This window comes from Petaurus breviceps, unplaced genomic scaffold, assembly GCF_028583685.1.
Source record: "Petaurus breviceps papuanus isolate PSGF00001 unplaced genomic scaffold, PetGlider_PUasm1.0 189, whole genome shotgun sequence".
NCBI classification, from domain to species: domain Eukaryota; kingdom Metazoa; phylum Chordata; class Mammalia; order Diprotodontia; family Petauridae; genus Petaurus; species Petaurus breviceps.
In genome coordinates, this window is record NW_027185809.1 from 40,412,885 (window position 1) to 40,434,264 (window position 21,380).

General features: G+C 37.4%; 1 protein-coding gene across 10 annotated transcripts in view; it reads right to left on the reverse strand.

The window, feature by feature from the left end:
- The window catches only part of CEP128 (centrosomal protein 128), a 576,359-nt gene that overhangs the window by 100,472 nt on the left and 454,507 nt on the right, over window positions 1-21,380 (reverse strand). For all 10 annotated transcript variants that reach the window (XM_069092343.1, XM_069092342.1, XM_069092344.1 and 7 more), the window contains one exon: window positions 4,779-4,828. In XM_069092343.1, the coding sequence (XP_068948444.1) occupies window positions 4,779-4,828 (50 nt within the window). The remainder of the gene's footprint in view (window positions 1-4,778; window positions 4,829-21,380) is intronic.

The following is a 21,380-nucleotide window of genomic DNA, read 5'->3' on the forward strand; positions in this document are numbered from 1 at the left end:
TGGAATAGAGAGCCATATTGGCATAAAAGAAGGGACAAACCTTTTTGTCAAAAAAGTGAATGTGTTTTGCAGATACCCTGTATTTAATGGTTGTCAGCAACAAGCAGTTGATGTTTTTCACCAATTAAATATGATGGTGACCCTTTTGGCTGGATTTTCCATGCATGTACTTTGCAAAGCAATGTGGAGGAAAGTAGAGAGATGGGGGAAAGAAAGAATCTACTTACTAGAGAAAATTTGTTTTAAAAACAATATATGCTGTGTAAAATAAAAAAAAATAGTCAGCGTTTATTTACATTTATAGTAAATTTAGGGAGAATGAACTACCTTTCAGGTTTATGCTCCATGCTAGGTTGATCTGAAGTAGGCTAAAGTAGGGCTCTCTAAGTTTCCAAGCATCTCAAATTCTTATGCAAATGGGATTCTGATGCTACACCAACACATTTATAATCAAACACAATAAGATTCTAAGAAGAATAGACACACATTATAACTGTAAATGAATGCCACAAAAATGAACAGAGCTAGGCTGCAATGGACAATTCTTAAAATTATAAGCATAATTGGAAAATCACTTTGTCACGTATTGTTTGTCTCCACTGTTTGTGATGCCTCAGAAGATTGAAAATACCTTTTTGTTTTTACTATTTGTTCCATTTCAGATTTTCAAGCATTGGTTCCTATTAACCACTCCAAAAGGTTGACTAGAGATTAATTTTTACCTAGTAAATTCACCTAATAGTATTTTCCATCACTATGATTTTTTTTAAAAGACTCGTTAAATGTAAAGGAGAAATTAAATATATAAACATTTAGAAAATGGCACAAAAAAAGGTGGTCAGGCATCTTCAGAGATAAATATTGTCAGAGAAGTATAAAAAGATATTAAAAAATTTTTTTACATTGCTAGGGTCCACATACTCAGGATATTTTGGGAGAAAAAATGATGAAAAAATAATTCATTAAAAAGCAATCTTTTCTTTTGGATTAAACACTTAGTACGTTTGAAGCATCTTAACAGAAGAAAGGCTCTAAAAAGGAAGTCTATCATCAATTATGATAAAAGGGAAAATAACAATGGTTTAGTTTAGATGAATAGAGATTTGCCAACATTGTAAATTATGATAAAGTATTTAGCTAAGGTTTTTGGGATAACCTAATCCACACTAAACACTTCAGCAAGGCAGTTTTATTCTTTTGATTATATAGATGAGAAAGCAAATATAGCAAAATTAATCAACTCACCCAAGATTATATTGTGAGTCAGTGGGAAAGATAGGACTAAAATCTCAAAGTTCTCAACCCCTAATCTATAATACCATACTTTTTAAAAAACTTTTTTTTTTCAATGAACAAAGATCCACCTTCTCTCCCATTCATCCTTTCTACTCCACTGAAAAAGGAAAAAAAAAAACCTTCGTAACAAAAATACATAGTCGTGCATATTTGCTATGATATTTTCCAAAATTTACATCCCCCCTCCAATTCTGCTAAGAGAATATGATGCCAATTTATTATTCAGTGCATTACTTAAATAATTATCATCTATTGTATATCTAAATGTCATATTTTGTATAAATATATATTCATATTCACATATAATATTTATTTAAATATATTTATATAGTACAATTCATGTATTTCTAAATATCCATATTTATATAGAAATATACAATACATAACTCAAGAACATAGGTACTTTCCATGAATGGTCTTGTCTCTAAGATTTTCATTTGCAAAACAGATGACTAACTGCTTTGGAAAAATGAACCTCCTCATCAAATTCCCTTTACCAATGAAATTGGGAGATAAGGGAAGATAGAAAGGCCTGGTATGCGATGGTCCATGGGGTCATGAAGAGTTGTAGATGAATGAACAACTGAACAACAAAATACCAATGAAAACACAAGCTTGGTCCAAAACAACAAGAAGTCTTTCTATGTAAACAGTAGAAAGCTTCAATTTTTAAAATCTGTTATAGTGATAAGCTATATAACTACCCTAGGAGGTATTAGGTTCCTTAATACCTTAAAAGCTGTTTGGTTCCTTAATACTTTAAAATTTCTTAAAGGGATTAACATCAAACATTAATTGCCACTAAGTGCCAGCGTTTAAGGCTGCTAAGGTAGTTAGACAACAAGCTAGATGCTATACATTTGTAAATGCCCGTGGATTATGTGTCCAGTGTACTGAGGTCCTATAACACTAAAAAAGTATTTATTCTACTTAATAGTCACTGCAAAATAAATTGCTGGCAAGGGTTCTGAACGTCTAAGCTGTAGGATGCTCTAATAAATTAGATGAGATACGTGCATCCAACTCAGCTCCTATTCTGAGAAGGTAAGCATTTGAAAAGGTAAGTGATGCTATTCCAAGGGCTACCTTTAAACATAACCAGAATGCCCCTCAAAACATTGAACACTTTTTGCGTTATGTATCATGGAGGTTGGGGTGGCCAGGTAGCACAGCGAGTAAGAGTACCGGCTCCAGCGTTGGGATGACCTGGGGTCGAATCCCGGGCTCAGACACTTAGCACCCACCCAGAAACACCTGGCCATGTAACCGTGAGCAAGTGACTTAACCCCAATTGCTTAGGGGCGGCCACGTGGCTCAGCGAGTAAGAGCACCGGCTCCAGTGTCGGGATGACCTGGAGATCGAATCTGGGCTCAGATACTCAGCACCACACCCAGATATAACTGGCTGTGTAACCTTGAGCAAATTACTTAACCCTGAGTGCTTAAAAAAAAAACAACTATATATATACCGTGTTTCCCCTATAATAAGACCTATCCTGAAAATAAGCCCTAAGCCCTCCCCTTACTGTGTAAGATTCCTCTAAAATAAGACCTCCCCTGAAAATAAGCCCTATTGAGATGAAGGTGATCCCCTGAGCTATACGCTACATTACGGTACCCTCTGTATGCACCGTCCCCCCCACTCCCCCCCCGTGAAATGCACACCGCGCTCCGAGCTGCATCCAATCAGAGCTTCAGCAGCAAGCGCGTTATCCTGTTCTTCCCCAGTGATTTGCTTGCTGGCGCCATTGAGAGCAGTGCCACGGAGGAGAGCTGAGGCAGGACAATATAAAAACCCGGTATGTAAGCGGGAGTGAGGGGGCATGATGGAGGATAAAAAGGGCATGATGGAGGAAAAAAGAAGAACTCAGGGGGCATGATGGAGTGAAAAGAAGGACTGATGGTCATAATTTTATTATTCTGTCTGTTTTGACCCCCAGACATGAGTACAAAAAAGAAGAGCTATAATGTTGAGTATAAGAAAGCAATTGTAGAGGAGTCACATGTCATTGCTGTCAATGTTCATTAAAATAAGCCCTCCCCTGAAAATAAGCCCTCTGGTGTTTTTCTGTCCAAAAAAAATTAATAAGACAGTGTCTTATTATCGGGGAAACACAGTATATATATCATGGAGGTAAATAAGACTTTGTCATTTATTCCTAACAATATAAATTACTCGTTAATTTCTTAAGAGTGGAACAAATCACGTATCCTCTTGATTCTCCTCTAGGCAGCAGTAGATTGCTGTGGGTCCCTGGCTTTCTTCTGCCTGGCTCTGATTCAAGATATTTAAAAGAATTTATTCTTTTACATAAGGGAAAAGACTGAATCGTTAAAATAAAACTATACTCTTCTGCTTGAGCTTACGCATATACATACACAGAGGATAAATCCCTAAAACAATCACATGACAAATCTGAACGTTCTTCCCTTGTGTTTTAACTCTACACTCGATCTGGTTTATTCATCAGATTCAGGATTTGTCTCTCAACTACCTCATCAGTCATTGCTCAGCACGAGTGGACCATTATAGAACCTTCTTTCCAAATGTACTGGCTGACTTCAGGCATGTGAAGAACTTAAACGATTTTGAGTTCTTGATCCATGACCTGACAGTGCTTGGATTGGTTTTATCATGTGAGAGTAGCCTATTATGTTTCCATTAATAAACACAGGCACACAAGATGCCCTTTTACAAGAGATACGAGAATAAAATGAAAGAGATTTGAGAGAACTTTTTAATATCTCCTTTACTCATCTTATTGAAAACTTCTATTAAAGCTTTTGGTAAGAATGGTGATTATAGAACCATAACATTCAGGTTCAAGAAATAATAGTAAGTATAAAATGTATTTGGAAACTTCACAGGATGTGTCATTAAATACACACATGTCATGTCATTCTTGGACAGTGAGTAGCAGATGACATTCATAGCCATGGCTCTGGCACCACAATTGAGCACTTTATTCAAACAAACAGGCCTTAAGGCTTTATCTCCCATTATTATCCCTGCTTCAGGGGAAAGGTCCTTGAGGGTAATTTGGTCTCACTTTCAAATGTCACCAGCCTCTGTGTTATATTTCAGAGTCTCAAGAGGCTCTCTTTGGGACCATGATAATTAGGCTAAATAAAAACTTGGATAAAGTCTTCAATATCTGAAGGAACCATAGTTTCATCAATGTAGGTGCTGCCTCCAGCAATGCAGATCACAAATGTTACCATGCACAGTAGGCGTTTGTGTTGTTCTGGATACTGGAGATCAGACTCCCCTCTCATCTCTCCACCTTCATACCTATGTGGATCCCAAATGGCAGGAAATTGATTGATCTTGTGTCCAGCACTCTAATTTTCAAAGTATTGCCATAGTATATTGTGTGTGAAAACATTCTAGAGATTTAATAGCACTAATAAAAGCACATACATAATGGGTTTTAAGCATAAATAATTCAGCAGGAAGAATACTGTCAAACTCATGGCTTTACCTGTAGATATTCCATTTCTTCATCTTTTTTCTGATTCTTCTCAAGAAGATCTATAACAAAACAGATAAAAACAACCCTTAAATATAATGAAGGAATTAATTACCCCTTATTGTCAATTCAATTTCATTCAGTATGTGAGAAAAGGCAAGCTGGGGGAAGTAAGATGTTTGTGAATGTCCAAGTAAATGGTGAAATGATGACAGTTATAGGAACCTCGTTAAACTTAAGTCTGTCTCTTGGCATCACTATATCCCTTTTAGGCTCAGCTCAAGTGCTACTTCCTGTATAAGGACCTTCCCAGACTGATAGATTTAGAAGTGGAAGAGATCACAGAGGTCAATTACTCCAACTCTTTAACAATATAAATGAGGAAAATGAGGCCTTTGGAAGTGGAGTGACTTGTCCAAGGTCACAAAGGTGAGGCGCAAGCCAGGATTTGAATGTAAGGGCCTCCGACTCTAGATTCAGTGCTCTCTCCACTTTTCAATCTCTGTCTCCTGATTCCATTTATTTCATTGATAGAGCTTTCTCTCCCAAACCACCAAATTATATTTGGTGTGTACCTATGTGTGTGCATGTATGTAGATATGTATGTATGTATTATGAATGCATTTATGTATTGTTCTCTCTTTTCCCACTTTCCTTGAGTGCAGGAGCTGTCATTTTCTTGTCTTTGTATCTTTAGTGTTATAACATAGGCACTTAAACATATGAACTAAATTCAATAGATCAAGAATGAACAATTAGCTGAATGATCCTGGAAGAACAGTTTCACTCTAGATATCATGGAATACACTAGGATTCAGTTATAGATCTTAAATAATACAAATATTTTATTTACTTAGTTCACTGTTTCTAAACTTCCAAGTAGCCCATAATAACTCTTTTGAAAGAAAGAAAATTCTCTTTTTTAAAAGTAATTGGGGTTAAGTAACTTGCTAAAGGTAACACGGCCAGTTATTTCTGGGTGTGGTGCTGACTATCTGAGCCCAGATTCGATCCCCTGGTCATCCTGACACTGAGGCCAGTGCTCTTACGCGCTGAGCCACCTGGCCACCCCTAAGCAATTGGGGTTAAGTAACTTGATAAAGGTTACATGGCCAGATGTTTCTGGGTGGGTGCTAAGTGTCTGAGCCCGATTCGATCCCCAGGTCATCCCGACACTGGGGCCGGTGCTCTTACTTGCTGTGCTACCTGGCCGCTCCGGAAAATTCTCTTTTAAAGAAAATTAGAAACAAACCATTGCTCACTAAATGCAATTTCTCTAGCCAAGTTCTATTCCAGGGCCAAATTTTTTTTTAAATAACCATATTAGAGCTCACTGGAATGATAGGTGGGGAATCTATTAAAGGAAGAAGAAACACCACCTTAACATCAGTCACAATAATTATCACTTCCTTTCAAAAGGGTGGGAAATCATTGAAGCTACATCTGACTAAGAAGTTGGCAACATCTTATAGAAATCAGTGGTTAAAAAAGGAAAGCACTCAACCCAAAAGACCTAAGATGGGTATGGCTATGGTGCCTCAGTGCCCCACATTTATTTATTAACTTGTTATAAAGGAAAATCTATTTGGCACAGATTATTTGCTGCCTACAGCTACACCACCTGGTTCTGTGATCTTATTAGATCTTGCAAACTAAAGAGGGTTGGGCTGAGTCAGAACTTGGATGGAAACGGACAAGAAACACCCACAGCAGCACACATTAAAATATTAGCATTTACCTTACTCTGCTGATTGATATAGCTCACCAAGATGTTATGCCACACGAAAGAAAAATACAACTTGCAAAAATTCAATAAATGTCACAGAAAGATGAATGCAAACATTTTATGAGCACCACTACATGTAGCAGGAAACAGTAATTCAGTGGGTGGCATACTTATGTAAGGCAATGTTATACTATTCAGCAAAGAGTGTACCAAAGATGGCTTATTTCACAGAATCAGAGAATTTTAGAGTTGGAAGGCATCTGAGAGGTCATCCAGTCCAGTGTCTACAAGATGCCTGAGAAGTGGCCACCTTGAACAAAAAGGAAGCTCTGGAGGCAGTCCATCAAAGTCTAGGAGAGTTTTAATTGTTAGGAAGTTTGCCCACTAATTCTCTTAGAAGGCAGCTTACATCTGCCTTTGTAACTTCTGTCCAGTGGCCTTGTTCTGCCCTCTGTGGCAAATCAGGACAAGTTTAATCCTTTTTTCATATGACAGCCCTTCAAATATCTGAGCAAATGGCCATAATGACCCCCAACAAGTACGAAAAGTGGCACTTCGGAATTACTGGAGAGACACAGTTCAGAAGTGAACATAATCCTTTGAGGTTCTCTGGCTAGAGGAACTACAAGGGGGTAGCAAGCATGAAGGCAGAGAGATACAATGGGAGTCCTTGTTCTCTAACCTCTCGCATATGTTTCAGCTGAAACCTCCTGTAAATTGTGCTCTATCACTCAGAAAATTAAGGTAAATGACAACATTGTGGCAAGGTCTGTTGTACAGGCTCTTCATCATGGCATGAAGATCACCCTAACGTTTAGGTGGTTGTGACAAGATTGCATGAGTTCTGTAGGATAAAGCTGTGTGGAAGAAAAGTGACCAATGTATCAACTCCCGATATTTTTAAACATTTTCATGGTAAGGTTTTGCTATAATCATTTGATAATCTAAGGGAGCTGAGTTTAACATATGACTGTGTTTCAGCCACAAATTCAACTTCTAACTACACTTGAATTGTTCAATAAACACTTATTAAAAACCTACTATGTGTAAATGCTGACATTTCCAAATGAAAACTAGACAATGAGTAAAGAGCATAAGGATGTTCCACTCTTCTGGACTCAAATCACTATCAAACTTGGGCTACTAAGATATAATCTTTCTGAGAAGGAAGCATGAAAATTTTATATACCTTCTCAGTCTCCTTCTCATGAAATAGTTACTGGAGTCCAAGGCCTAAAAGGCTGCTTCTAGGTCCTGAAAAGCCAGATTACCTTGAAAGATCAGCTGTTAGCAGTGAAACACAGTCTTTGTAAGTGTCCAACAAGAACAACGGCCGAGTGTTGATTTAAGCTTTTGTTTAACAGCTGGTATTTTTAAATCAGAAGACAAAAGGCAACTGCAACTAATAGGGGATGGTTCTCCTTGGAGAAGCAACTAAAGGAGCTGGCAGTGCTGGTATTATAGTTTGTCCAAAGTCAACAAGAAGTATTATAAGAGCTCTTTGGTAATTTCACAGGGTAGTGCTTAAGATGAATATTTGCGCGCACACACACACACACACACAAAGACATGAAAAATAACTGTAGTTTTTCTATACCACCAGATAAAATGGGGAAATTATATGATGAACTCAATGAGACATTTCACATTAAATGAAAATATATTTTGATAATAGCTCAGTGACCCTAATGCAAAGGTAGTTATAGGTAAGGATACTGAAAAACATACTGAAAAAAATAGTTCAGGAATAAGGAATGAGAAGGACAAGGATGTATATAGAACAAAGAATCCTTATTCTCATACATCATAAATACATCTGATAAAAAATAGGAAGTTTCTGAATGTGGTGACTACTCAATAACATTGGAAAAATTAAATTAAATGTATTTAATGAACATCAAATGATTCATTAGTAATATGGATGTAATTTCTGAATCAGTTGTCTATGTATAGTCAGACCACTGACTTGTTAGAGGTAAAGCTCAAAATTAACACTAATAATAGCTAATCTTCATAAAACTTTAAGGCTTACAAAGAACTTTATATATTTAATTATCTCAACAATCATATAAGTTATATGATATTATTTAATTTCCATTTCACAGATGAGGAAATAGAGGCTGGAAAAGGTAACTAACTTGTCATGGGTGAAATGAGAAGAATGAAAAAAAAACCTGCAAAAATTTATGTAGTGCATAGTTATCACTCCAAAATGAACTATTTAAACAACTTACTGACACCAAAAAATAAGAAAAAAGAAATAGGATAGGATGTTGATATTGATTGTAACAACTTTGTAGAGAAGTTTAGCCAATATATATCAACCGCCATGATGAGATCAAAAGAGTCTAAAATCTGCCTTAGTCAGTAAACACTTGATCTACTTGCCAGAGGGATGTGACAGCCAAAGGACAGCTTTAGTTTGGAATATAAACTAGTCTGTAAAAATTTATGAAAAAGGATGGTAAAATATTATGAGCACATAAAAGTTCAAAGCTAAGAAAGTGGAAGAAAAAAGCAAGTTTAAAGAAAACTTGTCAGAAAATACAATTAAGTAAAGTCATCCTGAGGACTTCATCCTGAAGGATGAAGCTAAAAGAATAACTAGCAAAAGAAAGATGGAAAAGATCTGTAGGGATTTTATAAACTAACTTTTTTTCCACCACCAGGGAAGTAGAGTCACAAAATTTGGATTCTGACATGTCAGTACTGGATGCACTTTTTGAGTAAGTGATATGGAATAAAGCAAAACTGAGAAAACTGGGACTGTATGTGTGCAGAAGAGGTCCAAGATGGAGCAGAAGCACTTTTAGGGCACTGAGGGATTAATTATTAGGGACTGCTAGGTGGCACAGAGGACAGAACACCTGACCTGGACACAGGAAGGCCTGAGTTCAAATCTGGTCTCAGTTACTCAGTGTAACCTGTGTGACCCTGGGAAAGTCACTTAATTTCCATCTGCCTCAGTTTCCTCATCTATAAAATGGGGATGATAATAACAACACCTTCCAGGACTGTTGTGGGGAACAAATGAGATAATAATTGTAAAGCACAATGCCTCACATACTGCAAACATTATATAAATGTTAGCTATTGTTATTGTCGTCATCATCACCATCGTTGTCATCAAATTTACCAAAGAATGGGGCGGCCAGGTAGCACAGCGAGTAAGAGCACCGGCTCCAGTGTTGGGATGACCTGGAGATCGAATCCCGGGCTCAGACACTTAGCACCCACCCAGAAACACCTGGCCGTGTAACCTTGAGCAAGTTACTTAACCCCAATTGCTTAGGGGCGGCCAGGTGGCTCAGCGAGTAAGAGCACCGGCTCCAGTGTCGGGATGACCTGGATCAAATCTGGGCTCAGATACTCAGCACCACACTCAGAAATAACTGGCCATGTAACCTTGAGCAAGTTACTTAACCCCGATTGCTTAAAAAAAAAAAAATTTACCAAAGAATAAAGATAAAAGAGTTGAATAGGATTGGTAGGCATGGATGGGCTGTGGTATACATCACAGAATGGAATGAACCCACCCTGAGGGGACCATACATCCACTTGGGGAACTAAAGCTTCTTAAAACATAATCCTCCTTCCATCTTTTTCATTAAAGTGGAACCAAATTCAACTGATATCCAGATGACTAAAAAGGGGGATAAATTGTAATAAAAAGACAAACAACATCAAAAGAGGTAAAAACTCTGATTAACACAATGACTATCCATAATCCTGGAGCATCAATAACAAAACATGCTATCTACCTCCTGACTGAGAAATGATGAACTCAGAGTATAACAAGAGAGATGTTTTTCAGACATTGCCAATGTGGCGATTGGTTCTGCTTCACTAGACACATATGTTGCAAGATATCTTCTTTTCCTTTTGGTTTCAACAAGGGGGGAAAATGGGAGGGAGAGAAAGTCAGTTTTTATTACTTGCAAAAAAAATAATAAATTAAACTTACAAACATATTACAACTAACTCCAGAAAGGTATCTAAATTCTTCTGTTATGCTTGAATGTTTGGGTTTTTTTGTTTGTTTTGTTTTGTTTTTATAAAAAAAATGCTTGAAATAACAGGCTTATTATCTAGAGCTTAGGAATCTCTTCAAAACAAAGATATTCACTTTAATCATATCTTAAAGATTTAACTTCATTAGTGTTCCAAATATGCTCATTAAAATAAGAACCATTCTTCATACTGTTGCTTAACTTTTCATATGTGTATATCTTAACTCCCCAAGTAGACTTAAGCCCTCCAAGGGCAGGGAATATGTTTTAATCCTGTGTATCTTTCACATATGTAGCCCTGTGTCATATAAATTGAACAATTCAATAAACATTTATTAGTACATACTATGAGAAATGCACTAAGCCAAATGCTATGGATAAAATGACCAAAGTAAAACAAGCCCCAGCCCTCAAGAAGTTTACAGTCTACTAAAAGAACACAACATGTATACACAAGAAAAAATATAAAGTAAATGTGGTTAGGCAGTTTGAAGTAGTAGATAACTGGCCTCAGAGCAAGGAAGACTTAGATTCAAGTCTTACCTCTGATAAATACTGTGTAATTCTGGACAAGTTACTTTATCTTCTATGGCAGGTTGTCCCAGGAAACTCATTAGGACTACAAGTTGCAGAAATAGTGTTGATTAACATTGCTAGTTTCAGCAATACCTTATACCAATGAAATCTCAATCAAAATCCCAATAAAACTAGGGTAAGATTCATCAAAACTAGGGAGTGTAAGAGGTGGAGGTGAGGAGGGAGAAAGTTATAGGCATAAGAAATAACCTGAATGGAGGTGCAGAGGTGTCAGATGAAATGTCATAAAGGGGAAGAGATTAAGTCATAGCTCATTCCCCAAGAAGGTCAAAGCGTTAGAGCTGGAAGGGAACTTGGAGGTTTTCTGTCTGACGATTTCATTAATAGATGAGAAACTGAAGCCAAGAGAGATAAAGTGACTTCTCTAAGGGTACAAGTAATAAATAGCAGAAAAAGGATACAAAACGAAGTATTTTGACTCCAAATCCAGCCTACTTTCCATTGCACCAGATACTCAGGGACCTAAAAAAATATGGATTCAAAGAGGCTCCTGATTAAATAAATGAACATCACCTCACAACAATGTTCTTTCAATGCATTGTTGCTATAAGCAATTGTTAAATCACTAGGTGTAGCATTCAGGTGCACACATGTGGAATGATGTAAAGTGTTATTAATCTGTGTTGCTGAAATAGAAGCTACAGGGTATTGCTGAAAAGTAAATATGACACCGTACAGAGAAACAAAAGAAGAAAAACTTCAGTTGTGTTCTGTGGACACAGATGAGCTTATGTAACAAGGCGGTAGGAAAAAAAGCAACTAGTGCCACTTATTACAGCATTTTAGTTTGTTCTTCATCATAATCTTTAATGCAAGAGAGCTGCACAAAAGCTAAGGAGCTGCTTTCCTATCTTGTTTTCTATTGGCATGTTTTTTTTTTATTATTCTCTGATTTGCTGCTCAACACAAACATCAAGTCGAGGGCCATGCAAATTGGTGTGGCTAAATGTGGTTCCATCAACATTTGTTAATGAAAGGAGTTCTGGTTAGGAAGGCAATAGCCCTGTATATTTTCATTGGGTAGCACCCAGTGCTTGAAATAAGCTGGTGCTAACCCAAAATGGCACAAAATCTTTCAGGGAAAAAAAAAAATCCCATAAAAAGAGAAGGGAGACATAATGTTAGAAACCAGAGAGTTCTACTAATTTCCATTTAATCTTCTTCTATTTCTAGTATATCATGTCCATCAATTTGGCTAAGGTAATCTTAAAAAGAGCTTCCATTAGAGTCTACAAGTATAATACATTTGCATCCAGAAGGCTCACTGTTGAATGATGTTGGCTGTCTTCTTTGCATCTTTCATTTCCTAAGAATTCTCCCACTAATCTTCATTTTCTCCACGTCTACTGGCTTCTTCGCTATTACCTACCAACATGCTTGTGACTCCCTCATCCTCAAAAAGCTTTCCACCATCATTAGTTCCTGTCCTATGTCTTTCCTCCCTTTTAAAACTCCTTGAAGAGGTCACCTACAATTGGTGCCTCCACTTCTTTTTCTCTCTCTTAACTCTTTTGAAGTATGGCTTCTGATCTCATCATTCCATTGAAACTGCTCTCTCCAAAGTTACTAATGATTTCTTAATTAACAGATATAAAGGCTTTTTCTCAATCCTCTTCCTTTTTTTACTTCTTTGCAGCTGGACCCCTTCTCAGTTTCCTTTGCTCAGGCTTTGTCCAGGTCATACCCACTAATTCTGGGCTCTGTCCTGGGTCCTCTTATTCTAAGATCTACTTAGTTAGTCTAGACCTCTCTCCTACTTCCAATCTCATATCTCCAACTGCCTACTGGATAACACCAACTAGATATTCCATCAATATCTTAGATTCAGTTTATCTAAAACTGATCTCATTATTTTAACTTTCAGGCTCTCCCTTCTTCCTAGCTTCCCTGTTAGGATGAAGGGTGCCATCATCCTACCAAGCACATGGATTCACATATGGGGAGCCATCCCAGATTCTTTACTCTCTCTCATCCCCCATTATCCACTGTTGTGAAGGTCTGTTGATTTTTTTCATTATACCTTTCCATATTTCCCCCATCCCCAATTTTTCTGACCCTTTCATGACCCTGGTGCATGTCTTCATCACCTCAATGTGATGGGCTTCTGATTAGTCTTCCTGCCTTGAATTTCTCCCTGCTCCAATGCACCTTCCACTCAGTTACCTAAGTATTTATCCTAAAGCACAAATTTGACCATGCCATCTCCCTATACAATAAATTCCAGTGACTCCATATTACCTCCAGGTTCAAATGCAAAAACCAGTTTGGCTTTTAAAGTTCATCATAACCTGGCTCCATCCTACCTTTCCAGTCTTCTTACACCTTACATCCCTTCCCAGACAGCATGAGATCTAGTGACACTGGCCTTGCTGTTTTCTCATACAAGATGCTCCATCTCCCAAATGTATATTTTCATTGACTTTCATTATCCATGGAATTCTGTCCCTGTTCTTCTCCATCTTATGGCTCTCCTACTTTTCTTTACCTCCTTGTTAAAATCTCACCTTTTACAAGAAGCCTTTCCTGATTCTTATTAATGCTAGTACTTTCCCTTAGTTAATTATCTCCAGTTTATTCTGCATATATTTTGTTTGTACATAGTTTTTTAAAAAAAACATTTTCCCAATTACATGTAAAAACAATTTTTAAGATTCATTAAAAAAAAAATTGTGAGTTCAAAATTCTTCCTCTTTCACCCTTTCCTCTACCCTCCCTAAGATGGTAAGCAACTTGCTATAGATTGTACATGTGCAATACCATAAAACATATTTCCATATTAATCAATACAAAATTATTTGAATGCTGTTTTTCCACCATTGAACCATGAGCTCCTTGAAAGCAGAAAGTTTATTTTTGCCTTTGCATCTCCACCACTTAGCAAAGTGTCTGATAAATGTTTATTGAGCAAACAACCAACAATATAGGCACTGAAAAACCAGGATGACCATGCCCATAGAGACCTGAGCCAACAATTTGCTTTTTCTTTGGAAGGTAGAATTTAAAGTGTGGGAGACAGTAATATGTGGTCCAATTAGAGAGGAGAGAGAAAGTTATTTGGACAGGTTCATCAGGTATATCAATGAAAGCAGGTGCAATAACTGAACAGGGAACAGGAATGGCAACCAGCACTATGGAGAAGAAAAGGGGTTAGCGCTTGCTTGCTCTGCCTCCATCGGTGATAGCCTCTTTCGATTTTGTGTCACCTTAAGGTGTTTTCAGATATTTCCAGGTGACTACCAGGAATCGTTTTATTTCAATGTCTTTCTCTATTGGCCTAGCTTTTGGGTGGTTCCTGTATTCAGGGTGATTAAGACAAATGAGGACCACCCCTATAAGCTGACATTCAAGGTCAGGGACTAAGGGCAAGCAATCTTGTTTATTAAAAAAGAAACTGGCTACAAGGATTTGCTCTGGGCATATATAACATTGGGAACTCTTTATGTAAAAATAATAACTGTTAGTATCTATATAGTCCTTTAAGGTTTATAAAGCACTTCACAAATATTATCCCATTTAATCCTCACAGGGAGGTGCTATTACTATCTCCATTTTACAGATGGGGAAACTGAGGTAAATAGAGGTTAAGTGACTTGCCCTGGGTCACAGAGCTAGTAAGTGTCTGAGGCAAAATTAGGTCTGCCTTCTACATTATATGTTATGTATATTACATAACATAGGGCTGGAAGGGACCTTAGCAATCATTTAGTTCAACTTCCTCATTTTATAGTCACTTAGCAAAATTCCTAATACATAATAGGTGCTTAATAAATGTTTCTTGAATTGAATTGAATTATAGGTGAGGAAACTAAAACACACTAAAAAATGAAGTAACTTCCTTAAGGCAAAAAAGAAACATCAGGAATTTGAACTCGGGTCCTAGAGCTTCAACTCTGTGTTCCCATCACTGTACCTGAGCTGCTCACCAATAATCCGGGGAAGTAAGTAGCATTATTTTATCCATTAGATACTACTACCACTAGTAATGACTTACAATTATATAACTCTTACTGTGTGCCAGGCACTGTGCTAAGCACTTTACAATTAGAATCTCATTCGATTCTCACAACCCTGGTAAGTGGATACTATCATCATCCCCATTTAACAACTGGGGAAACATAAGTTAAGTAACTTGCCCAGGGACATATGGCTAGTAAGTGTCTAAGGCTGAATTCGAACTCACATCTTCCTGACTCCAGGCCTAGAACTCTATCCACTGCTGCCACCTAGCTGTGTCAGTAGATTTGAAGAATCTTCAGTTCAGAAGGGTTCAGAAGTTTAAATAACTTGCCTAGATCCACAGATCTAGGAAACAGAGCCGCCTCCTAGGTAAGCACCGCAATTGTGATAATGTATTGACAGCAAACCCAGTTTGTGATGGTATCTATGCCTTTTCTTTATCTTTCTTTTGGGGACCCTGGGATATTCCCCACACTAGGGCCTTGAAACCTGATTAAGATTCTGTAAACATACATTAGGTGGCCACTGTACATAAAATTTTAAAAAGATGATGAATAATACAGTTCTTGCCCTCAAGGAGCTTATATTTTAAAAGAGTGTCAATAAAATAGCCACCATAAAAGTCAGAATGTGATAAGAACAAAGGAGATGCTAAAACAAAAGGATATGAGAAAACTGAAGAGGCAGACATCACTTGCTAGCAGAGTCGGGGAAGTTTTATGGAGAAGGTAATGACTGAGCTGGCCTTTGAAGAAAAAGAAAGGTTTCAACACCTGTAGGTGCCTGATACAGAGTATGCACTTAATATATGTGAAGTGCATTCCAGACAAGGTAATCTGTCTGGGTAAGGATACAGAGAGATCAGAAGGAAAACAATAATCTGATGCCCAGTTTGACTAGAATACAGAATGTGAGAAGGTGAAGAATGTCAAATAAGACAGGAAAGGTAGGATGAAGATTATGGACAGCAATTTCTAATAGTGACTTGATTTTCTTAAAATATCTACATAAAATATTTTATCTATCAAGTAAATATCTACCTGTCATATATGTCCGGATGATGATATAAAACCAAGCCAACGAGGAAAGACAGCGTAGCATTAATGCTACATTAATTAATTAACTTTGATCAATGAAAACCTAATTAGGAGGCCACCATCCTTTTCCCTTTCAACTTTCCTTTGAAATAGCAAATTATTTCAAATCATCACAGATTAAGTAAATTTTGATGTCTTCCTATATTAGAGAAGGGACCATTACCTAACTTATTTTATGCACTGACAATATCAAAATATAATGAGAAACCTTAAGGGTACTGAGTGACCATATGAAATTGACTGATAATAAGAAGTAGTATCAAACAGATCTGGTCTCTAGGTATGTAAAATAGAAGGTAAATAGCCAGGCAGCTGAAAAGGTGTTCTTCAAAATGTGTTCAAAATGGCAGTTCATATTCATTTTATTCTTTATAAAATATTATTCCAACAACAATCTTAGGATGCTATCAATCCCTTTTTAAAGATAAACAATGACTTTCCCTTGGTGCTATTTGTTTGCAAAGTTAGAACCTGCACCCAGATCTTCCAATGAAGTCTGATACTCTTTTCACTAGATTTTACCACTTTAGTACAGCACACAGAACAAAAGTATAATGATAACCATAGAAATGGAACAATTTCTGAGCTACAGAATAAAATTTATCAGCATATTTTCTTCCTCTTTTATTAGACTAGTAAAAAGTAAATACTATTATAATAAACCCTTGCTTAAGTCCAAACTATCAAAAAAAATCATGTGTCTTGGCTTTTATGTTTTATGACCACCCAAGATCAACAATAAAATCAGAATGCTGCATGGAAAATAAGAAATCATATTATAAAGCTCAAAATAATCTATTTTTGGCAAGGGCCTCATATACTGCCATTAACCTCTACAGTCCTAACCATTATGAGTAGTGAAATCATTTTCATTTCAGCCCAGTCTGCTGCCACCCACTGGTACAAAAATGGGTGTGTTTCAAATCTTCCCATATGGAGTTATAGGTTTCTCATCCAACCCCACTACTGAAAACACAGGTTAGAAGGAAAAACAACATTCGAAAAGTATGGTTATCCTTTGTGGTTTGTCTCAGACACTGAAACAACATGCTGGTCTGCAGACACATCCCAAATTGTCCAATAAATGAGTAGTTTACAGCCTACTGTCTGTTTGGGGTATGTGGTAAAGCCCCCAAGTGCAGGTACTCAAAGCAACAGCTTTTATTTTCCCTTCAATGGTTTTATTTGATGTTAATTGAATGTTGGTGAAACATTCCATTTTGACAATCTTAGTGATTTACATGCTCCTGCCAACAAATCTTAAACACTAAAGACAACAGCTCTGTAAACGATGCCATATAACTTCCTCCTTCCACGTGTATTTCTGGACTAGAGGGATGTCAGTATAGTTCATCTCTGGGAACCATTCAACCTTTTGTCACTGTCTTTGCCAAGGAAAGTAGAGAAAATAGGAACATACTTATTAGGAACCATGTCAACGTCCCCCAAAAGTAAGTCAAAAAGCACCTAGTCAAAGGAACATTTTATGACATTTCTCAGAACCAAAGAGACAAGCTTATGCCTGGAAGAAGAGATGGACACAACAATGATGAGCTTCATATAGTACCTGCATGAAACAACATTGCTCTTTTCATATATCTAACCTGGATTTGGGACTAACAATCAAGCACAATTCGGAGCTGGCAATAACTTGAATTTAATGGGATTCGAGGTGCCTCTTCCCCATATATGGGAGACTGGTATTAGTTCTTAACCCACCACAAAGAGGTGAGTTTTAATGCTGAGACTCATATAATGTTTCTGTTTTGGAACAGTAGTAGGAAATGGGATTTGATCCCATGTCCCCAACAAGTCAGAGGACTGACGGGAAGCTGCCTTGTTTCTGGGTGTTTCTGTCTCAAAACAGGTGAATTTCCCTCCTATTATTCCATTCATTTCAAAAATAAAAATCCCCCAAATGTATGGCCCTCGCCAATTCTTTCTGGAAAATTTTGATCCTCCTTAATTTTGCACACACACACACGTGTGTGTGTGTGTGTGTGTATGTGTGTGTGTGAGGGAGAGAGAGAGAGAAGAAAAAGAGAGAAGAGAGAGAGGAGAGAGCGAAGAAAAAGAGAGAGGAGAGAGAGAGAGAGAGAGAGAGAGAGAGAGAATGCGTTACATGCATGCATTCTGTGGTAGAGTCTGTTGCTCATTCTCCTCTCTCCTTTTTCTTTTGTCTGGACCTGTGATATTACTGGTATAGGCAGCTACTGGTGAGGATACTTCCTCTTCTAATACAAATAAGTCAATGAATTAGATTCCCCTTTCAAATTCATCCAAGTGGTCTCTGGATAAATCCAAAACAAAATAAAGGTGACTTTCATTCTTTGATTGCTTGATCATTCAATCAATCAGTCAACAAGCAACAGTTTTTCTTCATGTAAATTGAATGTTGGTAAAACATTCCATTTTGACAACCTTAGCGATTTCCATTCTCCTGCCAACACTGAAATCTGGTTGAATGTAATGTTAGTTCCTCTGAATATCTAGCACTTAGCACAATACTCTCATAATAGGTTTCAATAAAGGCTTGTTGAATTGAATTGAAATCTGAAACTAAATAGTGAAACTGTAACGTATGGCATTGATGAAAAGACTCTGTAATGGTAATTGGCAAAGCATGTGAAGGCTGAAATAAAAATGAATGACATAAATTGAGACCTCCCCCTTGTTCCATGTTAAAATTTTATCATGTTCCAATTCCTGTTACCACCCTCCCTTCTTCTAATCAGTATGGTAACTTTAGAAGCTGCCAGTATAAAGTTGCAGTAGCAGGAAGTAAGACTGTAAAAGGGAACCCAGAAGTCACATACAAATCATCCCAAAGATTAAAGGGGAATAATTTACAAACTGCTTGATATACTAACCAAAAATTACATCCTATTGATATGTGCTGAATCAAGTGAAGCCATCTAGGCTTTGCTGTTAGTGTCTTTTGGTTCTATGATACATAAATCTCAGACAAATTCCAGACATCTACAGTAAAGAACAGCAGATCACCAAATGGTGTTGTAACTTCAAGATGATGTCGATATGCTTACTTTAAAGTTTTATGGACAACTTTGAGATGATTTGGCTATATTAATGGACTAACTCTAAGGTAGTACAGATAAGAGTCTTATCTTTGTTCTTCCCCCAAAACCTATAAAAATGAGACATCAAACTCCTGCCCTACTCCTTGGCACTCTAAGGGACCATGCTGCTCGAGGGCTCCCGACTCCAAGCCCTTGACCATCCTCCTCCTCCTCACACTGCCTGAGCCTCCCTTCACTACACCATCTCCTGCTCCCTGATAGTGTACCTCTCTACCCCTTTTCACTGCTTGTCTCTGTACTATGATGGCAGCTAGGTGGTGCAATGGATAGAGTGCCAGGCCTAGAGTCGGGAACCAAGTTCAAATCTGGCCTCAGACACTTACTAGCTGGGGAGAAGGAATGAAAAATTACTCCAGTATATTTGCCAAGAAAACTCAAATGAGGTCACAAAGAGTCGGACATGACTGAAACAATGAATAACAACAACTCTGTAGTGTCTGTGCCGTTTGGCCCCTACACCATCCGTGCCTTATTAAACTGTGATTACATTCTCACTCACTGCTGCCATAGCGATCCTTCCTGGAGAGTAACCAAAGAATCGGGTGTGCATGCCCTATATTGATAATTTCATAAGTTAACTATCAATTCACACTCCTCCCTTTGCCCAACACATCATGTTTTCATCAAGAAATAAAACTAAATGGAAACACTGTTATATGTGTATGGACATGGCTGGGAGGGGAATCTTAGAAGATTAATATTTTATTTAGGAATAAAGTGGCAGATTTAAAATTTCTAGCCAGTATTCCCCCTAGTGGCTACATCTGCATTATTGCAGTCATGAATCAAAGAAGGACTGAAGTATACTTGGTGGAAGAGTTGGGGAGGGCAGGTGGAAGGGGAGAGTGTGAACCTCTCATTTCATCATTGTGGATGGAAAGCTCTCTCTACCAAGCAGATCGGCAACTCTCTTAAAGAATTGCCCAGGGCACCAAGAGGTTAAATTATTTATTTGCATTCAGAGTATGTTTCAGAAGCAGTACTTGAATACTGGCTCCAGATACTATGCATACATATGATATCTAGATACACACAGACATAGTCAGTATATATGTAGCTACAGAAATTCAAGAATATTTTGGATCAGTTGTAGTTTAAAATAAAAATCTCAAATTTTATTAGTCCTGTTTAACTAAATGTTTAAATTCAGACATAGGGCTATGGACTGTACCTGTGATTTACTGATACTGGGAACTCCCAGAGGAATAAACTCCCTCTACTAATACTTATCCACAATTTATAATGTTAGGAAGGTCCCTAAAATACTGACAAGTTAAGTGACTTTTTGTGACAGGTATGGAAGTCGAACCAAGGTCTTTTTAGTTTTGAAGTCAGCCTTCTGTTATACTAAGCTGACTCTCAAGTTCACATACTGTGTGCAAAATTATATGCTTAATGCCTTTATTCAGATCTATCAGCATATTCAGTTTAACTCAAAATTTATGCAAGCCACAAAGTCTTTCCAAATTAATACCTTGCTCTCCAGTGACTTCATCTTTCACTACAGTGATATCTTAACACTCACCAAGGGTTAGGAGTGGGTCCTAGTACCATCTTTTTAATTGTTAGCTAAATGATTTGCATAAATCACTTAAATTTTCTTAGTCTCTATCCATAAGGCAGAAGTATTACTAATCTGTCAATCAACAAGCATTTATTAAAAAGTTACTACATTCTTGAGACTATTCTAGGTGCCAGTGATACAACTATAAAAATGAGACAGGCTATAACTTCAAGGAGTTTACATTTCACTCAGGTTGATACCCAATACATTCAAATGAAAGTAAATACATGCATATGTTGAGGTTTGAGGTTTAGGGGTGCCCGAGACCCCAAAATACCAACACTTCAGGTCCTGTGGAATGAATTCGACTCAAGTCTTCTCTCAGCAAAAGTAAACAAAGCTTATTAAAGATTCGCCATAATGGATAGACTCTTAAGAAGCCTAAGTTATTTGTGACACTTGTATTAAAAGTGGCCCAGAACAATTTGACACAGTCAATTTAGCCCAGAGTCTGGGGCTAGATTGAATCTCAATAGCTTCCTGGAGGCAAGATGGATCTTATATACAGAAAAAGTGTGGGAGGGGTCTAGGGGTGGTCTAGAGGAGGGATTTGGCTAGGGTCTTG